Source organism: Pelodiscus sinensis, chromosome 5 (genome assembly GCF_049634645.1).
Source record: "Pelodiscus sinensis isolate JC-2024 chromosome 5, ASM4963464v1, whole genome shotgun sequence".
Lineage (NCBI taxonomy): Eukaryota > Metazoa > Chordata > Testudines > Trionychidae > Pelodiscus > Pelodiscus sinensis.
In genome coordinates, this window is record NC_134715.1 from 84471480 (window position 1) to 84491789 (window position 20310).

Here is a 20310-nt window from a genome sequence, read left to right on the forward strand (position 1 = left end):
TCAGACTTGTTTGTTTAAGGGTATAAAATACTAGGATTGATTGTATTAAGCAGCCTTACTGGACCCAGCTTTGCTGGGACCACGTTTGGCTCACTTTGCTTTTATTGGCCAATAAAACTGTCTGTTTAGCCGCGTAAACTAAGTGAGGCGTTTGCTTCGACATTTCTAAGAGATACTGTCAAGGTTTAAAGTAATTTTTAAAATCAAATTTCATTTGTTCCAAACACAATCTTGGAAGCATAAAACGTGAGGTCTGCTTACAAATCAAATAGATCAGCAATTCTCAGACTGTGGAGTGTGATGCCAAAGTGGGTGATAGGGGTGATTTAGACTTATTGGGACCTGAAGCCAAAGCCATAGCCTGAGCCCCATTACCCAGGACCAAAGCCCAAATTCGAGAACCCAGGGTGGCAAGATAGCCAGACTTCACAGCTTTGGCGCCCTTAGTGGGGCTCAGACACACTCAGACTTTGGTGCCTGCTTCTTGCTATCATATAGTAATTTTTGTTGTCAGGAGGGGGCAGTGGTACAACTAAACTGTTAAAAAACCTTTATCAATCTTTTGATTTCTGTATAGGAGTATTGTATAAGTTTATTCTCTCTGTCAGAAATCTATGGATAATGGATCTGTACATTTTCCTTTGCCAAGAAAGCTATGGCTCTAGTCTAATTTTTCCTTCCTCACAGACTTGCTTTGTATAAATGGCATAACCAGACTCTTTTCATCCCTTACTGCTGCTGCTTTTCCCATCTTGGGGAGCCACTTGGGACTGGAGAACATGCCTTATAGTGATTGAGCTCTTTGAATCTTTCTATTTAGCTTAAGAGAAGATAAATGAGACAGAGTTGGTCATAGACTATAAGTACCTACGTGGGGAAACAAATATTTCATAATGGACTCTTAAGTTTAGCAGATAAGGTATAACAAGATTCATCAGCTAGAAGTTGAAGCTGTAAAAACTCAGACTTGAAATTAAATGCAAGTTATTAACAGTGAGGATAGTTAATCATGGGAACGATTTACTAAGGGTTATGGTGGATTCTCTATTAATAGCATTTTTTAAACCAGGACAGGATGTTTTTCTAAAAGAGGTGCTCTAATACAAGCAGGCATTCGTTCAGGGAAGTTCTATGGCCTGTGTCATGCTGAAGGTCAGACTAATTGACCACAGTGGTCCCTCCTGTCCTTCAAATTTATGACTATGTCTACACTATGAGCTAAGACTGCGAGTCCCCTGCTTGTGTATGTATACCCCCCACTAGCTCTCATCAAGCTAGCAGGAGTATATAAAGCAGCATACCCCAGTAATAGGCGCAGCTGTAGTGCAGACATAAATGAGCCATTCCAAGTACTTACCTACACGTTTCAGGTGGATCTGTACTTCACATAGCTCCCCCATTACTTCCCAGCCACTACAATTAGGGTATGTTTAGACTACATGGTTCCGTCGATGGAGCCATGTAAACTAGTTTACCCGACATAGTCAATGAAGCAGGGATTGAAATAATCCCAGCTTCATTAAAATAAAAATGGCCACCGCGCTGTGCCAACAATCAGCTAATCAGGCACAGCACGGCAGTCTAAATACGGATCGGTCGACAAGGGAAGCCTCTGTCGACCGCTCCTGTAGACCTCATTTCACGAGGCATTGGTCGACCAATCTGCGTCTAGGCTGCCGGGCTGTGCTGGATCAGCTGATTGTTGGCACAGCGTGGCGGCCATTTTAATTTTAATTAAGCGAGGATTATTTAAATCCCCGCTTCATTGACTATGTCGGGTAAACTAGTTTACGTGGCTCCATCAACGGAGCCAAGTAGTCTAGACATACCCTCAGATTGCTGCAATTAGACTACTGTTTTCAAGACTGTGAAAGTATGGCTGTGTCTACACTGGGCCACTTATTCCGGAAAATCAGCTGCTTTTCCGGAATAAGCTGCGAGCTGTCTACACTGGCCCTTGAATTTCCGGAAAAGCAACGATGCTCTACTGTACAAAATCAGCCGCTATTCCAGAAAAACTATTCTGCTCCCGCTCGGGCATAAGTCCTTATTCCGGAACACTGTTCCGGAAAAGGGCCAGTGTAGACAGCCCAGTAGTCTTTTCCAGAAAAGCTCGTCTACATTGGCCACAGACGCTTTTCCGGAAAAAAGACTTTTCCGGAAAAGCAGCCTGCCAATATAGACGCTCCTTTTCCGGAAAAACTGAAAACGGAATAGTATTCAGTTTTAAGCATTTCCGGAAATTCATGCCAGTGTAGACATAGCCTATGTGTACACAAGCAGGAGAAATCACACCTGTACTTTGTAAGCTTGACATAGCCTATGAATCTAAAGGGGTGGAGGTGAGGGGAGATCTAGCTCCTCCATGCCAGCTGATGCACTGCATCACCATGGTATCATCTGTAAGTATATGAATCATCAGGTATATAATTAGGGGTAGGAAAGCAACAACAGTCCTGAGTTCTGGAATATTTAAAGGGAGGATGGTCTCAAAAGACTACCATCTCTCTCATACCTTCTATTGATATATGTGGTCTAAGGATGTTAAATTGTATTTAATTAACTAATCGATTAGTCAATAAGTGGGGAAACTGCAGTACCACAGCGGAGTTAGCTCCAGGCAGCTCTTACTACATTTAAAAAGGAGATGGGGAGTAGGATCATAGAAGGGGTCAGAGAATTCTACTTTGATCAGAATGAGAAGCTCTAATAGGCTCTCATAAAATTAGGCTTTCTTTCTGAAAGTTAGAAGTAGACGGGATACTGAGAGTGGTTGCTATTTATGTTAAATAATACTATACTGATTTTTCAAACTTAGGACATCCAAAGCATAATAAATCACTGGGGTCTGAAGAAGTTGACCAGGGTCCTTGAAATAGAGTTAGGCAAAGCAGCTAGAATTGCCTAATGTCCACATATAGGTGTTCTGAAAGGAACATTAGAAGGATTACTAGCAAGCAAGGAACACCGGTTTTGAACAAAGTCTGTGCCCAGGAATTGGAAGGTTGCGATGATTTCCTACCATAGAATACAGGCATCCAAGACGAGAAACTTTCTTGGTGGTGTTGATGAACAGGACTATCTGCTGCAAACCCTGGGTTCATTCTATCTTCCAATTTAAAGAAGAATTCCCAAGGAACTAAAAACAACTAGCCTTTTCTGTATCTATTGGGCAGATATACAGATCTCATCCATCCTCAGAGACCAATGGTAAAATCTGGCATGCTGCAAGATATACAAGCATGCTGACATGTGCCTTAGTAGTTTGAGGCAGGAACTCACTGCTCGGGAAGGAGCAGAGTTGATTGATGAGGTCTATTATAATCTGAAAACTCTGTTAAAGAAGACATGTTCATGATGACTTTTAATCTAAAAGTGCCCTGATATACTCTGATTTCATCCCAGAGTTTATTTTTACCAGTTGACTCTGAGTCTCAGTGTGGAGTATCCTTCGAAGTGAATCTGTCATGTGCTGAAGGTAATTTCCCTCGGAACAGCCTGTAATACAAGTAAGGGTGTACGTGGATTCCTGGTCATCTTAAGCGTGTGTCCACCATAGCTAGAAACTGAATAAATACTTGTGGTGCTGTGGAGAGGCTGAAAGGTAGAACTCTGTATTGATAATGTGAGTTTCCTACCAGGAACCACCAGTATTTCCTAGGAGCTGGATGTACAGAAATGTAGAAGTAGGCATATCTTTGGAGGTCATCACAAACTAGACTATCAAGCTAAGAGGGGGAAAATGAATGAAGGTACTGAAGATTGAGGCTATGTCTCCATTCTATTGTCCCTCTTTGGGATTAGGAAGTAAATAGAAACAGAACTGACATCTCCTCCACTGTTCCCAGTGTTACCAGGGAGTCTTATACCTTGCCTCAATAGATTTTCACAAGAAGAGTCCCTGAAGAGAGATAGGAAGAAAGGTGCATTTTGATTCTTAGAGACCTACTAGTCTGAGGTTATCCCTGACCAAACTTTCCAGAAAACGAACAGGTGAATGTCAAAGGAAGGAACAGAAAAAAAGAAGGGTCCAAAGATGGTCTGGCACAACTCTTGCCCTGTAAGTCAATACTGATATTTATTTGAAGCCCTGGATTGTGGGGCAGTTGATGAGGAGGCAGAAGATCATCTACCACAGAAATGTGGTCTCTCCCAGAAGGATCCACAAGGATCACTATTTCAAGTAAGAGTGGGGCTATTCCCTTTGCCTGTATTACTATGGCTGCTGTCTGGGAAATTTCCTCTTAAGTGGCAGAACAACATGCCCAGGAATCTCACTGAATCGACTGACTATCAATGTACATAGGATGTAGCCCATAATGTTGAGACCATTACCCCTACAGAGAAGGTCTTCAATAGTAACCTGGACTACATGTGGTATTCCTGATGTCTGCAACTAAAAAGACCTCCTCATAGCTACAGCAGTGCATGTTTATCTGAGAGCCATATCAACTATGTCAATTGCTGGTCAACGTGCTTTCTGGGCTGGGAGCTACCACTAATTTTTTATTTTCTCAAGGTGATATTCAAAGACCTTGTCCATAAAACTATAGAGTTGTCCGATAGCAAGCAGCAATATTAGTAAGGATGCACCTGATAATTCACTATTTTCATTTGGAGGCTTAGTGAAGAGTAAACTTTCCTCCCAAAGAGGTCAAACCTTTGCCTGGTTTTGCTGATTTGATGCATCATGCACTACCTAAACTACAACACCTGGAGAGGATTTTATTAAAAATAATTGAATCTCTTTTCATAGACCTAATAATCTAATGCCTACTCTGTCTGCCCCCTTCTGATGTTCTCACAGTAGGGTCTGATGCGTGCCAGATTAACTTTGCTGGCTTTGCCATGGTGAACTGCCTTAGAAGAAGGGTTGTAGGATATCCAGCAGCTTGTGCTGCTTCTCCTTGATGACTGACAGGGAAATGTTCAGTGTATCTATGATAGAACTGGTCCTAAAAGACCTTCACTTCTTCTGCCAAGGGAGATGACAAAGGAATAACCACTTCATCTGGCAAGGAGGATGAAATGGCCAAGATGGAGTATTTCAGGAAAATGCTTCTGCCCTTGTATTCTTCCTTTCCTTATACAAATCAGGGCTGAGCTGAAACAGATGGGAGTTGTTTCTTTGTTGAGGTGGATCTTGCTCTCAATCCTGTCATTTGAACCAATTATCTGCAGTATGGATTTACTCAAGGGACCAGTATGCCACAGTTAACATGGATAGTATGGAAGACATTCAGTGGTACCCTATATGATCCAGACCACCTTCCAGTTACCCTGGTATATTCGGTCAGTGTTCCTTCTCCAACAGTCTCTCCATCAGCCAAAGAGTAAAGGGCCATTGCTCAAGGAAAGATGCTCTGCTGTATCTTTGCTAGGAAAGGGAAATAGCCCTCTTCTAATTGTGCAGCTGATTTTTCGGCACAATCTCATATATTGTCAGTATTTTAACAACCTCCTGTGGGAGTGTAGCCCCAGCGAAGCCACCTCTCCAGGAGCCAGCTGAGTGTAATAGACACCATTAATCGATAAGCAATTGCTTATCGGTTAAACGGTTAGTTGGTTACACTCTAACATCCCTAGTCAAAAGCGAGGAAATAAAATACCAAAGTGGATATACTTTATTTACATACTAGAGGATTTACCTGGCATTGCCTGACTCCTTGTGGGGACTCAGGGCAGGGAGAGGGGTGCAGGAGTCAGGGCAAAGAGCTAGGAGGGTTTTTTTTTGGGGGGGGGGGGGGGGGGGAAGAGCTTACCAGGGATACCTGCAGCAGCAAAGTTGGCGCTGCTTGGGGGAGAGGAAGAGAGCTGTGCTGTGCCTTCCCAGCATGTTCGGGGTTGGGAGAGCATGGCATGTCCTGCAACAAAGAGGTGGTGTTTGTGGTTCCTGGCCCTGGCATCTGCACTACCCAGTCCCAGAGGTGGTCCTGGGAAGGGCTGAGGCAGTGGGGTTGGTGGCCAGCAGGGCTCCTCCCTATCTGGCACACTCTGGATAAGGGGGCCACTTACCAAGGCCAGTGCCTGGCAATATGGCAAGCCCGGTCTCCTAGCCTCTCTGTTGCTGGGATGGCCACCCCCCATTGGTCACTATGCAATATAGCTGACCCCTGCACTCGCTGCCCGTGGTGATCACTCTGCTTTCTCTACGATTAGCCCCCTCCCTTTCTATGTTATGAAAAACAATCACATTCCAGACACATCCTGTTTTCCTGACACAACCAAACCCTGAACTTGCTTTAAGTAGGGATAAGAGGAAGATGCATGCCAAATTTGGTGGCCCTATCTCTTAGTTCAGGAACTCCTCCTAAGCAGTAACAGACTCGCAGACAGACAGATGGACTCACAGACAGACATAGATATGCAGAGCAATTTTTAATATCTAGTATTTACAGAGTGAATCCTGCATCACTGATTTTGTAGCTGCATTTCCATGTTCAATGCTTAAGAATAACTTTAGGGTTAGCAAAAAAACTAAAAAACTTACAACATTACTGAGCATGATTTTAATGGGGCTTTTGCACTAATAAAATGAAATAAAAAGCGAAAGTAAATGCAACAGTATATCCATACATTTGTTGCACAAACATACTGATCCTACACGTAGCTTCTTTGACAAATACATTTTTTGATGTACAAGGTGACTTTATTCAAGTACAATATTTTAAAATGTTCAATTTCTAGAAAGGTCCTTTATCCTGCAGACAAAACTGAAGCTGTTATGCTCTTAATTATAATTATGACTGAATAAATGAGGAACACATTAGACATTCCTCTCAGAATTCACAAGAGTAAATACTCAAAGATTAACATAAAAGGCGTTATTTATATTTACACATGCTCACCTTTAGTTTCTCCCTTAGACTTTCTTTTTCTGTCATCATTCTTCTGAAATCAGCTAATGCAGTATCTCTCTCCTCTTCCACATGACTTTGAGAAACTAAAGTATGCTTTGCCTCTCTTCTTAACCTATTTAATTCTTCCTGAGACTTTAAAAGAGTACTCTTAGTAGTATTCATACATTCAAAATAGGACATTTTACATAATGTTAAGAAAAATGACAAACCTATTTTACCATTCCATTTACACTAGATATACTATATTTTTCTAGTTATTTCCTAGACATCCAGAAAGTGCTAGTTAAGTCACACAAAGGCAAAAAAATCTTCATCCCCCCCACACACACACTTCATGCTTTGGCACTTCCTTACTTCTTCCTTCTCTCAACTTTCCCGTTCTCAATCATTTCTTCCTGCTTTCTTTGCAACTTCTCTTCTCCTCTCTCTTACTCATGAATTCCACCTCTTCTTTATCTTCCTAACCTTTCTATTTCCAAATTCAAAGTACAGTAGGTACCATCTTAACTATTTTTCAGAAGAAAATAGTTGTGAATTTGTTTACTATCTACAATTCGGAACTATAGATTTATCATTTGAAAAAGTGTTCTAAAATATACTTCCCCTTGGAAAAATTCCTAAAAAGTCACATATTTGAGGGCATAAGATTCTAAAGTTAGCATTCGTCTGAGGATGCTTACCTGTAGTGAACTATTGCACAAATCAGGTAAAGCTGTAAAACTGGATTTAAAATATAAAGGTGACTTAAGACTTGTATACACTGCCTTACAATTTGGACTACAGGGGGTATGAACAGCAGTGCATACCAAAAGTGTTGTGTTCTAATTCCCCAATGTGTACTCTGCTGGCATCAACTAAAAGATTCCTAGTTCACATTAATGAGAATTAGGAACTTTTTAGTTTACTCCTGGAGCACCTACACAGGGGAGTTACAACACAGCACTTTGTGTACTGCTTGTTCTCACTTCGGTAGTCCAAGCCACAGGGAAGTAAAGTCATAGCTTTAATTTAAATATTAACTAGTGATACTAAATAAGGCAGATTTCAATTTTAACTCCTATCTACCTAATTTAAGATTTTCTACAACACTCATTACTAAGGCTACAATTTAGTTATGCAGGTCATGACAATCACAGATTCTGTAACTTTAGGACCTTCATGACTTCTTCCACTTCAACAGCCAGCAGCTGAAGCAGGGGGCTGGAGGCAAGACTATGAGGCCCTGCCCTACTGCAACTGGGGCTGGATGGCTAGAATTAAGTCCCTGCAGCCACTGCCTCAGTCTGACTGCAGCCAGACTCCACAACCCCTGTGAGTATGCCTCCTGCTGCGCCCCACCCCTGTGTTTTCCACTGAAGGTGTTCCAAGACTATGCACCCTCTCACCACATCAGCTGTGGCAAGCCCTGGAAATGGGGCTGCATGATCCACATAGCTGTGCCCCAGACTCATGGCTTCTGCCAGGGGCTGCAGCTATGGCAGTGTGCCCTTGCCCCACGCACCCTGTCCTGCAGCTGCAGACAGTTCCAGAGTGGGAGCTGTATGTTCCCCATAGCTGCACCCTCCCACTGCGGTCACTGGAACTATGTCCCTTACCCTAGCAATGCTCTTGGCCCATCAGTCATCTCCTCAATACGATTCCATTCCTCCCCCGTACTTAGTCCTGCCCCCTTTTATTTTTAGGAAATGTACAGATATACGCATACTCTATGAATTTTGCCTGAGACCTGTCCATGACTTTTTCTAAAAATAACCATGACAAATTTTGATCATTGTAGTATGTAAGGACATCATTGTATTCATCATTGTAGTATGTAAGGACAATACCTATGAATTAGATCTGCACAGTAAATATCCTAACTGAATTCATGAAGACATAGAAGCCACTACTAGAATTTCTTTAAAGTTAATATATTAACTGCAACAACACAATTTATTACAAAGGAATCAAATCAGGAATTGCCTAATTAACAAAACTCAAAATTTGCAATCCTATTACAATAGTGAAAGCTTTTTATACCTTGGTTGGTCTATCCTCATAGGATCCCACTGTATTGAGCCCCCAATTCCCTCAATCCCCCGTTTTTAATTAACAAACAGTACTACTAAGTGTTAGTCAATGAATTCGATGGCAACTAAATAAGTCCCTTAATTTCTTACTTGTTCATAAAGGACATTTAATTTGTCTCTTTCTGCAGTCAGTAATTTGACATTGGATTGAATTTCTATCATGTGTTTTTCAAATCTATCCAACATAGATTGTAGTTCATCTCTTTCCCTGGTGATCAACCTCAGATCTTCACTCTGCAAAGTAAATCAGAAAATACTACATATAAAGTTACAGATAACATTATTAGCAATATCTGTAAAAAGAAGATGAATTTCTAGGGAAAAGTCAGCAAAACGGAGACCTAATCCAGATTGTATTTAATAGTAAAGCATAAAGACTCAAAGAAGAAACACAGTTTTTCCAAACCATGACAAAATACATAGGGTACGTCTATATTGCTGGCCCATGCCAGCTGATTCAGGCTAAGAGGCTCAGGCTAAAGGGAAGTTCCACTGTGGTGTAAACATTTAGGCTCAGGCTGCAGTCCAAGCCCAAACATCTATACTGCAACCAGACAGCCCTTTAGACCAAGACCAAGTCATTTTGAACAGGCCAATTGTGGCTTTTTAACGGTTATATAAACACACCTTAAATGTTAGGGTACTGTAAGCCTTGTCTACACTTACCAGCTCTGTCTATCTACTTCAGCTAAGCAAATAGGGTCACTGAAGTCAACATACCATGGCATCTCACATGCAATAAGGTCAGTAGAGGCAGCTCTCCTGTAAAAACCGGCAATAATTCTTTTTTTGGTGGAGTACCAGCATCAATGGGTATGTGCTCGGAGATTGCTAAAACACGATAAATCTGACATATATGACTGGTGGATCGATTGGTGCAGCATTGATACACCACTTAGTGTTGACAAGGCTTAAAAGACCTATATAGATGTACCCTTAGATTTCTCTTCTTTCCTTCCTTTTATTACAGATTGAACTCTAACAGAAAGCTTAAAAATGTCAACATTAAAGAAGGAAATCAAGTCTACTATCACGGTTCACAGTTGCTTATTCTTTATGTTGTGAATATAATTAAAAGAGACATATTAGGATAAATAAATTTCTGAAGTTAACATTTAGAATCTATTTTACTACTACTTTAATGAAACAAATACCTTTCCAGCAACACATCTACATGGCTTTTCCCACCATCCATTGAAAAAGGGAGCATTACCTTTTCTGGAGACCTACGGCATGGGCTAGATCTTCGTTTTATCATCTTTTGAAGATATTCTAGCTCTCTTTTATAGTAATCTCTGTCTTCTTCTAGTGTCTTCACAAATGCATCTAGTCGAGAAGGTGACTTATCTCCAAAAGCTATACCACATTCTAACCTCATCCTCTCTACTTCTAAGACAAGTTCTCGTTCTGCAAAGGAAAGCAACCAAGAAACAACAAAACTAGTATACATGAATAAGAGACTATTTTAAGGAATGCACATTCAAGTTAAAATAACAGTTATTAAATGTTACTACTAAATCTGATAGTGAAGATAAAATATATTTTATAATTGACAAAACTAGAGAGTTTGTAATATTTGCTAACAATACACGGGTTTAAAATTTTAGAAGTATTTTAAACATATTGCAGCTATAAAGAAACAACAAAATCACACACACACACACACACACACACACACACACACACACACACACACACACAAAATAAGGTAAATACAACAGTAGCCACTATCAGTATTTTGCAGCTCCCTAACAATGTATTTTGTATTAAACAATAAGCGTACACTATTTCAGGACATAAATACATCATCTATAGGGCTAATAAAATTAATACAGCTAATGCCTACAAATCACTATAGAAGGTTGTAAATCCCTTACTCATAAAAATAATTCTACAGCTAAATTACATTACGTATACATAGCTCTAGTGCCGGAATATTTTGATGGAAACCCTTAAGCCTTCATACAATTATTTTTATTCCGTCATTTAGTTTGGAAAAGAGAAGACAGAGGGGACATCATAGTGGTTTTCAGGTATCTAAAAGGGTGCTCCATGGAGAAGTGGGAGAGAGGGAAGAATTGTTCTCCTTGGCCTCTGATGATTGGACAAGAAGCAACAGGCTCAAACTGCAGCAAGGCAGGTTTAGGTTGGACATTAGGAAAAACTTCCTGTCAGAGTGATTAAACAATGGAATAAATTGCCAAAGGAGGGCGTGAAATCTCCACCAATGGAGACATTTAAGAGCAGGTTAGACAGACAACTATCAGGGGTGAGATCCAGTTCCAGTACTCTATGATTCTAAATATTACAGAATCGTGATTTAATATTAACAGTTACACATAAATATAATGATTTTATCTTTAAAATAGAGCATAATAGATGCATTAAGAGAATCAATATTTAAACATTTACCTATAATTTCAAAGTTTTCAACTTTTTCTGAAAGCCTTTGTTTCTCTTGTTGAAGCTGGTTTAACAATAGTTCAAAGTTTTGTTTTTCATCTGCTTTTCCAAAGAGTTCATCAGCCAGGCTCTCTTTTTCTCTCCGACACAAACTTAACTCCTGAAATAAAAGCATTAAAAAGTTAGTAGATTCCCAGAAGTATCACTAAAGAAAAAAAAAGCTAAGTATTTTAATAAAATAATTTCATTAACTTTCTAAATATGATCAGATGTTTCTATTGTTTAACATACCCCAGACACAAATTAATATATATTGTTTTGGTGCCAATTTTTACTATACTCAAGTGCAAAGTAAACATACATTATGTTATATGCCGCACTAAGAACTCTGCTGTCAGCAATGATACTTAGAAGAAACAGGTCAGTTTCATTCTGCTCCTGTTTTAAGAGGGATAAATAATTTTTAAAAAGTGTAGAGGAACTATCAAAGGAAAGTCAGTATAACTGAAGCAAGAGAATTTAGTAATCAAGTCTCATCAAACAGTATTTGGCAAATATAAAATATCTGATTACTTTAATTGGCATTAATTAAATAATGTGTATGATAATATTTTGTTATATTCAACCAGTTCTATAACTGGCCAAACACTGTTTGGTGCATATTTTTTCTATTATTAGATAATCATACTAACTGAATGTTTCTCTGAAAGCATATTTTATATAGTGTAGATTTTAATTTTAACATTTATATGCAATTCTTAAATAGTGTCACTACATGATATGTTGTTTTAAACTACAGGAGACTGACTTTAAAGAACATGGGACACAGGTATTTTCCATCATCTGGGCTGATAAGCTTTGTCTCCAACCTAAAAAGTGCTGGAAAAATGCTGAAGTCCTGATTAAGAGACTGAGCAGTTTCTATATGAAGCAAGTTCTCGGAGATGTCCTACTTTGTTGTGGAGAAAATAATCATATAATTACAAATCAAGGATTATTACATTGGGGAAGAAGAAATGATAGCAAGGAAAATACAAGAAAAAGGTTATATGTTACACAAATTATTTGCAATTAAAAAAAATCACAGTTAATCTCAGTTTTAATTGCAATGTTAAATAATATCATCTCTCATTTTTGTAATATTTTGGATGTTGTTCTACATCTTCAAATATATTGATTTTGATTACAACACAGAATACAAAGTGTACACTACTCACTTGGTATTTTTTATTAAAAATACCACAGAGATTCTACCTCCCTAAACCGAGACACTCCGGTCTCGCAACATTCATGATCCAATAGGACCACAGATGTTCCTGGACTACAGAGTCCAGGCACAGGGAGGTCTGGTGATGGGGCCAGCAACTTGGTCAAAAGCCCTGTGGCGGGAGGGATGAGAGGGAGGAGGAAATAGGTAGAGCTCAAGCTCTAGCAGCTGCTGGGCCAACCACAGCTGGAGAGCTCTGGCTCCAGGGCCAGCAGCAGGGAACCTGGAGTTGAAGCCCAGGGGCAGCGGGGCTGGCCACTGGCCACAATGAGCAGCAAGGGACCTCCCGTGGGTTAGCGAATCCTCTCGTTCACAACTGGTCAGGTCCTGAAGGTGTCGGACCAGGGAGGTCCGACCTGTAGAAGATACTACCCAGCGTTGCTCAGATATTTAAATCAATTATTTTTTGTTTTTCTTCATTAAAATCATTGATCTGGGATAGGGCTAGATATGAGGGGTTCAGCACGCAGGCTGCGCCAGGGAGCGAGGATTACTCCACTCCTCTCGCACTGCAGCAGCTTGAGGCCAGGTGAGAAGCACCTCTCTATGGGTGCCGCAGCTCTAATGGGCACAGCTGGGAGAAAGGTGCATGGCACCTGGCTGAGGGGCAGGTCCAGATTCATCTGCTCCATGCATCCTCCAGCCAGAGTGAGGAATTCAGTAAACTGTGCAGTTCTCATGGGCTACCTGAGGAAGAGGAACAGCTAGCAATGATCCCATAAGAATATGCAGGGGAACTGCAGCCCCCTGCCCTCCATAAAGGGTGTCTGGGGGGTAGGATGGTCAGGGCTAGGGCAGTTCTGAATGCAGGGATGTGCACCCCCCAATAAGCCCCTTTAACTTGCCTGATGATTCTGTCTCTTTTCTGTATGCATGGGGGAGCGGGAGCTTCAGCTCCCACCCACACAATCAACCCCTTACCTTGCTTTAAGTTATGAGCAGATGAAGCTACATGCCAAATTTGATAGTTCTAGCTCGGACCGTTTAGGAGGAGTTCTTGAACAAATAGACTCACGGATAGACAGACAGTCACACATTTCTAAAATACATAGCAAGAAGATTACTATTGCTAGAACATGTCACTCGCGGCAAACTTGCTCAACAAGCCATTTTAAAAGTTAGGCAAGAGGTTTCCTTCTGATGATCCATTAGCCAGATGTGTTTTTTCAGAGTCTGAATGCCTGGAGACCCTGACAGAACATGAGGATACATATAGGCAAGCTTCTTGCTTTCTAAATTCATATCTCAACAAGTTCAACAGAGATCATAGAATCAGAGCTGGGAGAGACCTCAGGAGGTCATCAAATCCAGCCCCCTGCCCAACCCCTACTAAATCATCCCAGCCAGGGTTTTGTCAAGCCAGGACTTAAAAATCTCTAGGGATGGAGATTTCACTACCTCCGCAGGGAACCCATTCCAGTACTTCACCACCCTCCTAGTGAAATAGTTTGTCCTAATATCCAACCTAGACCTCTCCCACTGTAACTTGAAAGCATTGCTCCTTGTTCTGCTATCCATCGCTACTGAGAACATCTCTCTCCATCCCCTTCAAGTAGTTGAAGGCTGCTATTAAATCCCCGCCTCACTGTTCTCTTCTGCAGACTAAATAAGCCCAAATTCGTAGGCCTCTCCTTGTAGGTCATGTGCTCCAGCCCCCCAATCATTTTGGTTGCCCACCACTGGACCCTCTCCAATGCGTCCACATCCTTTCTGTAGTGGGAGGCCCAGAATTGGACACAATACTCCAGATGTGGCCTCACCAGTGTCGAATAAAAGGAAATAATAACTTCTCTAGATCTGTTGGCAATGCTCCTTCTAATGCATCCTACTATGCCATTAGCCATCTTGGTTACAAGGGTACACTGTTGACCGATATCCAGCTTCTCATCCACTATAATCCTGAGGCCCTTTTCTGCTGAACTGCTACTTAGTTGGTCGCCAGCCCATAACAATGCTTGGGATTTTTCCATCCCAAATGCAGGACTCTGCACTTGTCCCTGTTGAACCTCATCAGATTTCTTTTGACCCAATCCTCTAATTTGTCCAGGTAACTCTGGACCCTATCCCTGCCCTTCAACGTATCTACCCCTAACTTAGTGTCATCCGCAAACTTGCTGAGGGTGCAATCCATCCCCTCATCCAGGTCATTATTAATGATGTTGAACAAAACCAGCCTTAGAACCAATCCTTGGGCACTCCACTTGAAACCGACTGCCAACCAGACATCAAGCCGTTGATCACTACTCGTTGGGCCTGACAATCTAGCCAGTTTTCCATCCATTTTACAGTCAATTTATCCAATTCATACTTTCTTAACTTACTGGCAAGAATATTGTGGGAGACTGTATCAAAAACTTTGCTAAAGTCAAGATATATTACATCCACTGACTTCTCCATGTCTACAAAGCCAGTTATCTCATCATAGAAGCTAATCAGATTGGTCAGGCATGACTTGTACTTGGTGAATCCATGTTGAATATTCCTGATCACTTTCCCCTCTTCCAAGTACTTCCAAATGGATTCCTTGAGGATCCCCTCCATGATTTTTCCAGGGACTAAGATAAGGCTGAGTGTTCTGTAGTTCCCTGGATTGTCCTTTTTCCCTTTTTTAAAAATGGACACTACATTAGCATTTTTTCAATCATCTCTCCCGATTTCCACGAGTTTTCAAAAATAATGGCCAAAGACTCTGCAATCACATTTGCCAACTCCCTCAATACCCTCAGATGCATTAAATCCAGACCTATGGATTTGTGTATGTCTAGTTTCCCTAACTGCCACGAGTTTTCAAAGATATTGGCCAATGGCTCTGTAATCACATCAGCTAACTTCCTCAGCACCCTGGGACGCATTTGGCTCCATAGATGCGTGTGTCCAACTTTTCTAAATATTTCTTAACCTGTTCCTTCTCCACCGAGGGCTGCCCACCTTCTTCCCATACTGTGTTGCCTAGAGCAGTAGTCTGGGAGCTGACCTTGTCTGTAAAGACAGAGGCAAAAAAAGCATTGAGTACTTCAGCTTCTCACATCATCTGTCACTAGGTTACCTCCCTCATCCAGTAAGGGCCCCACACCCTCTCTGATCACCCTCTTATTGCTAACATGCCTGTAGAAACCTTTCATGTTATCCTTCACATCCCTTGCTAGCTGCTATTCCAATTGTGCTTTCACCTTCCTGATTACTCCCCTGCATTCTTGAGCAATATATTTATGTTTCGCCTAGTCATCTTTTCAAGTTTTCACTTCTTATAAGCTTCCTTTTTGTGTTTAAGCTCACCAAGAATTTCCCTGGTGAGAGAATTTGGTCACCTACTATATTTGCTTTTCTTACTGCACATTGGGATGGTTTCTTCCTGTGCCTTCAATAAAACTTCTTTAAAATATTTCCATCTCTCCTTGACTCCTTTCGCCTTCATGTTAGCATCCCATGGGATCCTGCCTATCAGTTCTCTGAGGGAATCAAAGTCTGCTTTTCTGAAGTCCAGGGTGTGTATTTTGCTGGGCTCCTTTCTACCTTTTGTCAGGATCCTGCAATCTACCATCTCATGATCACTGCTGCCCATATCTACTTCCCCTACTAGTTCCTCCCTGTTTATGAGCAGCAGGTCAAGCTGCACGTGGCCCCTGGTCGGTTTCTTCAGCACTTGTACCAAGAAGTTATCCTCAGCATTCTTCAAAAACTTCCTGGATTGTCTTTGTACCGCTGTATTGGTCTCCCAACAGATGTCAGGGTGATTAAAGTCTCCCATGAGAACCAGGGCCTGTGATCTGGAAGCTTCTCTTAGTTATCTGAAGAAAGCCTTATCTACCTCATTCACCTGATCTGGTGGTCTATAGCAGACACCAAGCACAACATCACCTTTGTTGCTCCTGCCCCTAAACTTAACCCAAAGACTTTCAACAGGCTTTTCTCCCTCTTTATACCGGAGCTCCGAGCAATCATACTGCTCTCTTACATAAAGTGCAATGCCTCCTCTTCTCCCCTGCCTGTCCTTCCTGAACAGTTTATACCCTTCCATGACAGGGCTCCAGTCATGTGAGTCATCCCACCAACTCTCCGTTATTCCAATCAAATCATAGTTCTTTAATTGTGCCAGGGCTTCTAATTCTTCCTGTTTGTTTCCCAGGCTTCTTGCATTTGTGTACAAACACCTTAGTTAATTAGTTGATTGCCCTACCTTCTCCATTCAAATCAGGGGTCCTCCTTTGTTGCTCCTTCCTCCTTGTGTTTCTTCCTGGTATCCCACTTCTCCACTTACCTCAGGGCTTAGGTCACCGTCCTCCAGTGATACTGAGATCTCATAAGGAAGCTGCCCTTTCTGTGGCATCCAAACCCCATCCCCTCCTGACGTGATCAAGCGAAGGTTTATTTAAGGCCTGTTAACTTGGCTATTTTTAGAAATAAGCAGTAGTGTTTCAGGCATGTTACTGGTTTGCCAAAATCGACCTGTATATCATCATCTTTGCATTGTCAGATTTATAGTGAAAGTGTTCTTAAATTGATCAACATCTGCTGTATCATTACACAAAATAGGGATGTAAAAAGTTGTTTAAAAATGTAACAATGTAACTGCTAAAAATCCTAGCAGTTACATGTGCTGCGGGCTCTGCAGCCCACTACTGGGTAGCCAGAGTGTAACCTGTGGCAGGGGGTGAGCCAGACAGGCAGAGCAGCCCCTGCCTGTGGTGGTGGGGAGCTTGCACAATGGCCACCATGGACAGGGGCTGAGGTGGGCCCTGCGGGGCTGGAGAAGACCCCCACCTGGGGCAGGCGGAGAACTGCTAAAGCCCCTACCGAGTAATTTACATCACTAATTCAAGACTGCTATAACATGAAATATATGGCAGAATGCAGGTAAAACAGAGCAGAAGGCACAAAATTCTTCTGAGTCTGTGTCACTGTTCAAGAACTCTTCCTAAAAAGTAAGAGCTAGGATTTAGTATGCAGCTTCCTCTCAAGCAAGGTAAGGGATTGGCTATGCCAGGATAATGGGATGTGTCCGGAATTAGATTATTTTCTCATAAAATGGAAAGGGATGGGTCTGGTAGGAGGAAGTCATATTGCAGAATGACCAGAGGGGCCAGAGATGGAGACCACTGGGGCAGCAGGGGTGGAGAAAGGGAGAGCCATCTACTATGAATTTAGAATCATAGCGTTAGAAAAGATTTCAGGAGGTCATTGAGTGCAATACCCTGCAAAAAGCAGAACCAATTCTAACTAAACCATCCTTGCCAGGACTTTGTTAAAAGTCGGGACTTAAAAACCTCAAGAGATGGAGATTCCACCACCTTCCTCAATAACCCATTCCAGTACTTCACTCACCACCCTCCAAGTGAAATAGCTTTTCCTAATACAGGTTGTCCCCGGGTTACGTACAAGATAGGGACTATAGGTCTGTTCTTAAGTTGAATCTGTAAGTAAGTCGGAACTGGTGTCAGCCGCTGCTGAAACTGATCAGTTTCAACCGCGGCTGAATCTGGATGCCAGTTCTGACTTACATACAGATTCAACTTAAGAACCCCAGGTGTCCCCAAGTCAGCTGCTGCTGAAACTGATCAGCGGCTGATTCCAGGAAGCCTGGGGCAGAGCAACTCTGCCTTGGGCTTCCTGTAGTCAGCCGCTGGTCAGTTTCAGCAGCGGCTGACTTGGGGACGCCTGGGGCAGAGCAGCTGGGGTGCTGCTGGGTTGCTCCAGTAGCGCGGCTCCTCGGCGCTACTGGAACAACCCAGCAGCACCCCAGCTGCTCTGCCCCAGGCGTCCTGATTCAGCCGCTGCTGAAACTGACCAGCAGCGGCTGAATCAGGACGCCTGGGGCAGAGCTGCTGGGGTGCTGCCGGGTTGGTCCGGAGCGGCGCTGCGGGACCAACCCGGCAGCCCCCAGCTGCTCTACCCCAGGGGTAGGCAAGAAAAGCCTGGTCTGCTGGGGGGGCACTAGCTGCACCCCCCCCCAGCAGACCAGGGAGACCGGGGTGGCGGGACCGCCCAAGTCCTCCACGGCTTTGCTCCGTCTCCCTGGTCTGCTGACCTGGGAGACGCAGAGCAAAGCCACAGGGCACGCCCGCAGCGGGACAGCCCAGGACGTGCTCCAAGGCTTTGCTCCTGTCCCACTGGTCTGCTGGGACGCCTGGGCGGCTTTGCTCGGGTGTCCCTGGTCTGCTGGGGGGGTCCAGCGGCTTTGCTGGACCCCCCCAGCAGACCAGGGAGACCGGGAGAAGCTTTTCTCGCCCCGGAGGACATGGGTGGCGACCCACCGCCCGTGAGCTCTGGGGTGAGAAAAGCCCCGTTCGTAAGTGCGGATCCGACATAAGTCGGATCCGCGTAAGTCGGGGACTGCCTGTATCCATCCTAGACCTCCCCTACTGCAACTTGAGACCACTGCTCTTCATCTTGTCACCATTGAGGACAGGTTCTCTACATCCTCTTTGGAACCCCCTTTCAGGTATCTTATTTATTCAAATTAACTAAATAATTAGAGGATGGCTCTTTATCTTTGGAAACTATTCTCTAAGCTATTTTATTAAAGTTCTTAGATATTATAGAAGATATTCATGACTATATACGTTTTGTATTTTAAAAAATAAATCTCTTAAGAATCGATGTAAGTTAAAATATTTTATACAAGATATGATAAACAGAAAAAAGTCACAATTTAATTGGAGTTACCTGAAGAAACCTCAATTTGAAAAGGTGGTTTTACTTACTGACTTAAGTCTCGTTATTATTTCTTCAAGATCCTGTATTTCACTATGTTTTCTTTTAATCTCTTTCTATTAATCAAAGTTAACATATATTAATAAAAATCAAATATTCAAAATTATAATTCTTTAAACAAACACCACTGACAAAATATTTTTGTGAAAACTTATTATTAAGAACGTGTTTTCTACTTTGCTAAATTTTAAGTGCATATACCCAGTAGGGATATGAAGGTTTAACCATTAAGGGCGAGGCTTACCAGTTAACGTTAACTGATGGGGCTGGAGCAGCTCCCTTCTTGCTGCAAACCTGGGGCTGCTCTAACCAGGATGCCAGAGCAGACTGTCTGTGGCGAGGCAGGGAACCCTGCAAACAGGGGCTGCTCTGACTGGGACACCCAAGCAGCCACTGCCTGCAGGGGCATCCTGGCCCACCACAGACAGGGACTGCTCTAGTGTCCTGGGGTGGGGGAAGGGGGAGGGATCACAGGCAGGGGCTGCTCTGGCCCTGCTGGAGTAGCCCCTGCCTGTGGGATTGGGAGGGTATTCCAGCTCGGCAGCAGGCGGGTAGGGGGGCCGCTTCAGCTGGGCTGGAGCACACATCCCCACACTTGTCCCTCTAATTGGTTAATCAGTTAAACAATGTTTAGTTGGTTAGCCAATTAAATGGGATTTTACATCCTTAGGAGCCAATAAAATGCTGAACTTAGTAGCTAAGAATTTATCAGTCATTACTTACTTGGTTAAGAGCTTAATTGCCATGTTATTTATTGAACCAAGCACAGAAGCAGGGATGTTAAATATTGGTTAATTGAATAGTCAATTAGCCTCATGAATTCTATTGGTTACTCAACTATTCTATAATCGCCAGGGGTGGTGCAGGCAGCCAGTGAACTCCAGGCTCACTCCCAGGGAGCCCCCTGCCATTCCACTACTGCCTCTATATCAGAGGCTGACGCGTGGGGTGCCAGACAGGAGCAGGTGCCAGGTAGGAGCTGGTTTAAAAACCAGCTTCC

General features: G+C 42.6%; 1 protein-coding gene across 8 annotated transcripts in view; it reads right to left on the minus strand.

Annotated features, from left to right (window-relative positions):
* Positions 1-20310, minus strand: part of CEP135 (centrosomal protein 135) — an 85359-nt gene that overhangs the window by 33838 nt on the left and 31211 nt on the right. For 7 of the 8 annotated variants that reach the window (XR_012904293.1, XM_075930390.1, XM_075930384.1 and 4 more), the window contains exons 9-13: positions 19301-19366; positions 11342-11492; positions 10143-10336; positions 9020-9163; positions 6849-6992 (exon numbers count right to left, since the gene is read on the minus strand). Coding sequence is in view for 7 of the 8 variants with exons in the window: in XM_075930390.1 (XP_075786505.1) it covers positions 6849-6992; positions 9020-9163; positions 10143-10336; positions 11342-11492; positions 19301-19366 (699 nt within the window). In the remaining variant the exon portion in view is untranslated. The remainder of the gene's footprint in view (positions 1-6848; positions 6993-9019; positions 9164-10142; positions 10337-11341; positions 11493-19300; positions 19367-20310) is intronic. The other variant, XM_075930389.1, reaches the window with a different exon arrangement.